Source organism: Buceros rhinoceros, unplaced genomic scaffold, assembly GCF_000710305.1.
Source record: "Buceros rhinoceros silvestris isolate BGI_N320 unplaced genomic scaffold, ASM71030v1 scaffold44349, whole genome shotgun sequence".
Lineage (NCBI taxonomy): Eukaryota > Metazoa > Chordata > Aves > Bucerotiformes > Bucerotidae > Buceros > Buceros rhinoceros.
Genome location: NW_010432917.1, coordinates 6,470 through 14,116, shown reverse-complemented (window position 1 = coordinate 14,116; position 7,647 = coordinate 6,470). Strand labels below are relative to the sequence as shown.

The 7,647-nt window shown below is 55.6% G+C and overlaps 1 protein-coding gene across 2 annotated transcripts; it reads left to right on the top strand.

Annotated features, from left to right (window-relative positions):
- Nucleotides 1-226: 226 nt before the first annotated feature.
- KCTD10 (potassium channel tetramerization domain containing 10) lies at nucleotides 227-7,563 on the top strand. 2 transcript variants are annotated; one of them, XM_010143923.1, is made up of 6 exons: nucleotides 227-434; nucleotides 4,426-4,595; nucleotides 5,411-5,497; nucleotides 6,095-6,147; nucleotides 6,610-6,805; nucleotides 7,345-7,563. In XM_010143923.1, the coding sequence occupies exons 1-6, from the start codon at nucleotides 227-229 to the stop codon at nucleotides 7,561-7,563; spliced, it is 933 nt and encodes a 310-aa protein (XP_010142225.1). The 2 variants fall into 2 exon arrangements, with proteins under 2 accessions (XP_010142225.1, XP_010142224.1); XM_010143922.1 differs by having other exon boundaries at nucleotides 5,408-5,497.
- Nucleotides 7,564-7,647: the final 84 nt, after the last annotated feature.

Below are 7,647 nucleotides of genomic sequence, written 5' to 3'. Positions count from 1 at the left end.
GCTGGCTGGGCTGATTTACGTTCTTTGCCTGGTTGATGTCACTGTCAGAAAACAGATGAGGTTAAATGTCTAAAACACTGAAGAATTTGCCAAGAGGCAGAGAGGAGCCTGGGTGGGTAGTGCCAGCACCTCCGTGACTGCCTCTGTGTAGAGTGACCGTCGGTAACGCGGCGTGGGGCGTCGTGAGCCGCAGCTCTAACCAGCCACTCCTTGCGTGCAGGAAGAGATGTCGGGAGAAAGTGTGGTGAGCTCAGCGGTGCCAGCAGCTGCGACTCGCACGACCTCCTTCAAGGGGACGAGCCCGAGCTCCAAGTACGTCAAGCTGAACATCGGCGGAGCCCTCTACTACACCACCATGCAGACCCTGACCAAGCAGGACACCATGCTCAAGGCCATGTTCAGCGGCCGCATGGAAGTCCTCACCGACAGCGAAGGTAAGGGGCCGCTCCCGGCGTCCCTCGCGCCGGCTGCCTTCCCCCTCAGTGAGAATCGGTCGGAAGGGGCTGGAGAAAACTGTTAGAGAACAGAGGGGAAGGTCTAATTGTGGGTATTTCTGCATTTTATTGGTGTCATGGCTTATACAGCTGAGAACAGATGTGGAACAACAGACAGGTATGGCTTGAGTAGTTGTGTAAAAGCACAGTCAGAAGCCACGAGGCTCTGGTTGGGCCTGGCCCATCGCACTCTTTTGAAACACTTCACGCCAGAGCTCCTGAGCGGCTGGAAGGTGGTGGGCAGAGCGATTTGGAAACGATGAGTCAGGACTCGTGTGTTTCCTTTGAAGCTCAGAGGGCAGTTCCCTCATCTGGCTTCCTCACCCTGAATGCCAGTATCGAATTTGGGGAGGGGGTCTCGAGCAAAAAGCTGATTTTTTTAAAATGAAACTATTTTCTTGTGAGAGTATCAACAGCTAAAACAGAACCAGCTGCAAAATTACCAGCAAATTTGCTGTGGTGTTACTGACAGCAGAAGGAGATAGCTGGCGAATGGGTCTGCAGAGGACTGTGCACTGTGTCAACCTGCAGCCATCCAAGGGAGCAGCGCTCGCATCCTTCACTCCCCGCTTGGACTTTATCTTCTGCTGGGATTCTCTAAAACCTTCACCTTTAAATTAACTGCGCAGCTGAAAGGTGTTGGTGGTAACTGCTGCTGGTGGCACAGCTCTGTATGAGCGTCCTCGCCTTGCGGGGTGTCGCGGGGTTTAGCTGGACTCACAACAACGTGATTCACGCGCCATTTGTCCACAGCGCTGTTTCTGGACGTGGGAACCTCGTCTGTAACGACAGCCACCACGTCGCCGAGCCTGAAGGTTCAAACCCCCCCTTTCTTGTGACTAGAGAATTGCTTCAAATTTTGGGTGGAGCTTGCTGAAAGCACTGGAGATGGAGCGTGTGGTCAGATGAGGCTTGAGGGCTTTGGAACAGCCTGTATTTAGCGGTCACGTGAGCAAGTGATGGATTTCGTAGGGCTCTTGTGATAAGCTTCCTTAAGACAGGAGGAAGTGGATTTGGAGGAAAAAATAGTAGTAAACAGAACCTAATTATGTGAATATTCCTGGTTCAGCTACAAGTCTCCTTATATTTAAGCTGGGGGAAGAAAGGCGTGTTGCTGCAGGTCAGTCCTGCCTCGGGCAAGGTCCTGCTGCTGCAAAGCCAAACGCTGGCTTGGTGGTTTGTGGCCTCCAGATCAGAGGGGCTCTGGGCTGCCTCTCAGGGGTCTTTGCACATAGGTCAGATTGGAAAAAAACCCACCAAGTGGGAATGGGCACCCTTACTGGGATGACTGGAGGGGTGTTCTTTGGAAAGGTTGTAGACCAGTTCATTGCAGACCTCTCCTGTTGCTGCTGAACTTCGGGCTGCTCCAAAGGTGTCCTCAAAACATGGAGGGGTTTCACACAGTCTGGCAGTTTGAGACTTCCCAAGTCGTTCAGTTTGGAAATGGATTGGAAATTCCAGAGGACTCTTGGAAGCCCACCCTGGCGTGGGCCCAGTGCTTCCTACTGGGCTGGGACGTGGCGTTCCCAGGGCTCAGGGTCCGGGTGAGCAGCGGTGCTTCTCGCTGGAGAGCGGCCGATGATGTTACTGCTGATCCGGGGCTTTAATCCGCTGAAGTATCATCCTTGAGACGTGAAATCACAGGTTTATTCTGCTGCGAATGCCACAATATCTGTGTGGGGCTGGTCCATTCCCGTTTGTGTTTTAATGGGAATTTGATACTTCCTGTGTGGCGTAACCGAGAGTGGCGGGAGGTCTGCCTTTATCTCCCCTGGGCTGGCTGGTGCTGGAAGCTGGAACAATAGCGGCAGCGTAGCTGCTAAAGGAAACGCTTTTCATCTGAAATTCTTCAAAATGCTGCTAATTGGTCACACCCCAGCTCTGGCTCAAAGCTGAGGGAGAGCAGCCAGCCCTGGGCCAGACTGGAGGCAGTCGCGTTTTCAAACCACGTGGAATGCATCACACGGGGTCCTCCTCTTTGTTTCGAGGCGTTCTCTGACCCCAGCACTGTGTCCCCAGCTCGGCCTCAGCGCTGAGCAGTTACTGCTTGGGCCATGGCAACAGAGTCGAGGTCTGGCGGTGGGTGGCAGAGGGTTGTTTTCGGCTTAGGAATTGCTGATGAGCTGCAGCGAAAGGGCAGAGTGTGAAGATGTTGCTGTGGTGGTACTGAGCAGATGGACGGGTGTGGGTTTTCCAGGTGCATCCATCCGGTTCCAGTCCTGACAGCAGTCCTGCAGGGTGTGTGCTCCCTCACTCCCCGCTGCCACTAACCGGTGGGTCGAGGTGCATGTTCTTCGCTCCGCTGCTGCCCGTCAGGCGGATCGTTCACCCCGCAAGCCTCAGGAAATGTTGCCTGGCTCAGTTTGAGCATTTGGGTGCTGTTCCCTGAGGCTTCTTGTTAAACAAAGGATTAATTTCCTCAAAGGCCCCTGTGTGCACATACAGCTCATGGGTTCCTGCTGCAGTACGGGGATCGCAGGGCGTTTTTGTAACACCACCATCAGAAAAACGCTTTAAAAGGCTGTAGCTGAAACCACTTCCCAGGCTCCGCAGCGCTGTGACCGCAGCGGCAGGGTCGCCTTGCAGTGAGTCACCTCGCTTTGGCCACGCGCGGCTCTCTGGCTCAGACGGAAGGGTTTAGAGCTGCTTTCGCAGGCACTTGCTTTTCGCAATAGCTGCTCAAAATGTTTTCTCATCCCTCCTCCACATGAAAATGAGCCGCTCTGCTTTGTTTCCATCTGTAAACAGAGCAAGGCAGCAGATCTGTGCAGCCCGCGGAGGGAAGCACGGCGGGGATGACAACAAAGGGTTTGGGGATCGCAGTTTTGCCCTTTCCCTCCCCGTGTGTCGGGGTGCTCTGGTGAACTGTCAGCGGCTGCTGTGGGGAACACGATGTCTGTGTCTATCACCAAGCCTTGTGCTCCCTCTTCTCTGCAGGGCGGGAGATCTCACTTTGTGTTTGTCTGCTCTGACAGCCGGGCTGTATCTGCTCCAGTTGGACACGTACACTCTATTTTTGATTCCTCTGCCTGTCGTTCTCCTGCCTCCAGCTTTCTTGTTAGTTATTACAGTCTGTAAAATCAGAGCGGTGAGCACGTGTTGTGTGTTTTGTAGGCAGTGGGGAGCGAGGGGATGGGAAGCCTGTCGTGAACTGCCGGAGGGGGTCTCCGTGTTCCGCAGAACAGCAGGAAAGGGCCGTGTTCGCGTTCAAACCAAACCAAATGTTCAGACTTTACTAGCAATTCCATTCATGCGCAGCAGCCAAGGTCTGCTCTAACCTACTTTCCTTATTTGTCCAAAATATGACTCCTTCCCCACAAGCGCTTCCTCGCTGCATTCCTGAGCTGCAGCCTGTACGAGGGGCCATCTGCTCAGCCGGGGGAACTCGAGCTGCAGCATTACCCGCCATTTCTCAGGGTCCAGCCTGATTGAGGTGACAGGCTGGCAGCGAGAGGTGAAGCAGGGATCCTCTCGCCAGCAGCTACTAGAGAGCGCCCAGTGTCGTGTTCAGGTGCAGCAGCCCTTAGTCGGTCACGTCGGGCTGGCTCCAGTGAGCATCTGTACAGACCAGCCACGCGCGTACGTGACGGCGCCCTACGACAGAAGACTAGAAAATAATAACATGTCAGGGCTTGGCGAGTAGGGGCAGAGCAGCGCTGGTTGGCTTGAGAGAGAATTATTCCTTCCTCCGTTTCAGTTAATCATTTGTCTGAGGAACTAAGAGAAACGAGTGGGATTCCTGCCTTACCCCAACGTACTCAGCACTTGAAACGCAGGAGATGATCAGCGCCCTGTGCTCTGCTCGCCAGCTCAAGCAGGGAGCTGGAGTTAGTCTCTCTTCCTGCACGGTACAGCATGCCCAGGCCGCTGTCAAGGCCTTCTGCCACGTTTGTCTCCACTTCTGTTCTACTGTGGTCTCCTCTGTCCCCAGGCTGGATCCTGATCGACCGCTGTGGAAAACATTTTGGGACCATACTGAACTACCTGCGCGACGGGGCCGTGCCGCTCCCGGAGAGCCGCAGGGAGATAGAGGAGCTGCTGGCCGAGGCGAAGTACTACCTGGTGCAGGGCCTGGTGGACGAGTGCCAAGCAGCCCTGCAGGTAGGACGCCAGCTCAGGGGGAGTCCGGTTACAGTCCGGTTACTGGGCTGCAGTGGGGGGTCAAGAAGAGAAGACTGCTTGGGGTAGGAAGGGGCATCTGGGCAGAGCAAGATTTTCTGCTGCTCTCCACTTGGTGCCTTTTCAAGGCCGAGGTGAAATGGGAATGCTTGGTCTGCTGGAGTCTGGTCACATCCAGAAAAAGTGATTCTGTGCTGCCCAGTTCCAGGGAGGGGTGAATGGCTGTGCAGTTTGCTCTGCAGACTGCTGGGAGCGTGGAGGAGCAGCAGCCTAGCTCCTCTGCAGAATTCCCCACTGCCAACAGGGTCTGACCTGGAGAAACAATCTGACATCAGCACGAGCGCTGTGGCAGAGGTTCATTCTTCCAGCACAGGCCAGAGCGGGGTGGGTGCTTCGGCCAGAGCAGCTCCTGTGCCCGCAGTGGCTGTAGGCTGCGGGGAGTCCTGCTGCGGTCTGTGGTTTCCTCTGAGGTGCTCAGCTTGGGTTTGAAGCCACTGTCACTGGTGTCCTGTCAGGGTGAAGTCACATTCCAGTCCTGCAGTTTAAACTGGTGCATAGCATTGAGTCCCTGTGTTTGCAGCACGGTAGAGAGCTGGAGTGACCGTCTCGGGTGCTCCCAGAGCAATGCTGCCTGGTAGCTGGAGCACCAGCTTGGTTCAGAGCATGGGCCAGTGGAGGGAGGGGCCAGGCTGTACCCTGAACTCTTGAGTGCAGCATCTGCAGGACCTTCCCAGTTCATATGAGGGTGCCCTGAGGCCTATTTACATTCGGCTGCTGTTTGATTCTCGTTTCAGCAGAACAAAGATGCGTATGAACCATTCTGCAAGGTACCCGTCATCACGTCTTCCAAAGAGGAGCAAAAACTTATAGCTACGTCTAACAAGGTGAGAGATGGGGCTGTGCGGTGACTTGGGAGGGTGCTGGTCTCCGTGAGACCTCAGCCAAGTGCTCCTCAGAAGGTGGTTCTGTTCTCAGCAGTGAGCTTACCCGAAGCTTACCCCTTCAAATCTACAGCAGACTAAACACTTCTTCTGAATTCGGAGTCAGATGTGGCCCGGGCTGGGCCTGGCCGTGTGTTTCTCCCCGTAAGGAATCACAGTAGCGGGCGTAGGAGCAGCAGGCTGGTCAAGCAGATCCTCAGGGCCCTTAGATCTTCCCTTGTTTTGTCCACTCTGGTTATTAATGACAGGCGCTTTCTGTCACTGCGGTGAGTGGTGACTCCTGTTCTGGAAGCTGCTCACTGGGGTAGGGAGCAGGGAGGATGCTGGTGCTAACGATCAGCCATGGCCAAAAGGCAGAGGGCGGGTGATCCGGTCAGGGAGGGGGTCAGGAGGATTGCAGCCCTGCTGCTGCCCCCGCTAGGTGCGGGTCTGGTGGTGTCAGGTCCTGCTGCAGCTTCCCTGCGCTGGGGTCTGGGCCTGAGCTGCGACTCCAGCTCTTGCTGCTCCCCCCGTAACTGATCTGTGCTTTGTTTTTTACAGCCAGCGGTGAAGTTGCTGTATAACAGAAGCAACAACAAATATTCCTACACCAGGTAAACGGCTTCAGCTGGACTTGTTTGAAGTTTTTCACAGACAAGTCCCTGATAAGCATTTGCTCGCTCTTCGCTCAGAGCCGGTGACAGACTGGTGCTGGCACGCGTGCAGTTTTTATTCCAAGCCCGAGTCAGGAGGCCACGTGCCGTCCCCGCTGGCAGGCTCAGCGGGTGCTGTCGCTGCGCCAGAGGGGCTCCTTGGATGCGCTGGTGCAGCCGCAGCGCTGATGACCTGTGTTCCGTGGGGCACTGTCCTCAGGAAGCGGTGAAAGCACCAGGTCCGGGACCTGTCCCCGTCTCCTTATATCCGTTTGTTTTTCACGACATAGCGCTGTTCCCATCCAGCTGGTGCTGAGCTTAGGAACAGTTTTGTTGGGGCGGTAGAACATTGTACAGGAGTGCAGTGGGCTCGGGCCATGTTTCTGCCCTGCTCTGACTGCTGCCTGCCTTCATCTCTTGCAGCAACTCCGACGACAACATGCTGAAGAACATCGAGCTCTTCGATAAGCTCTCCCTGCGGTTCAACGGGCGGGTGCTCTTCATCAAAGACGTGATCGGCGATGAGATCTGCTGCTGGTCCTTCTACGGGCAGGGGCGGAAGATCGCCGAGGTCTGCTGCACCTCCATCGTTTACGCAACCGAGAAAAAACAGACAAAGGTACGAGCAAACCCCTGAGTGCGTCCAGCGGCGCCCAGCTGCTGCCAGCCTGCACCCCGCCATCTACTCCGTCCTGAACGCTCCGGTCCTTGCCTCGGTGGAATGATTGATGCCGTTCAGAGTGGGAGCAGCACAGCAGAGCTCGGCCTGGGAGGTTCCTTAGGGCTGGGGCTGCTTGGCTGGGGCACATGGCATGAGGCAGTTGTGGTGTTCCATAGCACCAGTTCAGTCTGCTCTTCATCTCAGGACAAACCGGCACGTTTCACCAGGTTTGGTCTGATCCCTGGGTAAAGCAGGTCCTGGCGATCCGTGGCCTCACCCTGCTCCGGAGAAACCTGCACAGAAAAAAACCCCGTTGCTGGGTCTCAAAAGCTGAAAGCAAATAATCAAACAGAAGCAATGGTGCTAGAAAAGATTTCTGTGGCTCTAAAATTAAGACATTTTAAACCCAGAAAGGTATCAGGGATTAAAAAAGAGGTGATGTGGTGCCTGCAGTGGTTGTGATAGGTGAGAGTGACCTCTCTTTCTTGGGCGGGCAGGTGGAGTTCCCAGAAGCCCGCATTTACGAGGAGACGCTGAACATTCTGCTGTACGAGTCCCAGGATGGGAGGGGACCTGACAACGCGCTCTTGGAAGCCACGGGAGGGGCAGCTGGCCGCTCCCATCACTTGGAGGAGGATGAGGAGCGAGACCGCATCGAACGCGTGCGAAGAATTCACATCAAACGGCCGGACGACAGGGCCCACCTGCACCAGTGAGCGGGGCGACGGGCGCAGGCTCTGCGGGAAGGCGCTGCCCGTCCTGCGGCCGATGGTCTGCAGCAGAGGACCAAGCGCTTCCTC

What these genes read in the sequence shown, in the direction of transcription:
- KCTD10 (XM_010143922.1), top strand. Translation starts at nt 227, where the DNA reads ATGTCGGGAGAAAGTGTGGTGAGCTCAGCGGTGCCAGCAGCTGCGACT. An exon ending in TTATAGCTACGTCTAACAAG is followed by an intron (nt 5,498 to 6,094) that starts GTGAGAGATGGG and finishes TGTTTTTTACAG; the next exon opens with CCAGCGGTGAAGTTGCTGTA. An exon ending in AACAAATATTCCTACACCAG is followed by an intron (nt 6,148 to 6,609) that starts GTAAACGGCTTC and finishes CATCTCTTGCAG; the next exon opens with CAACTCCGACGACAACATGC.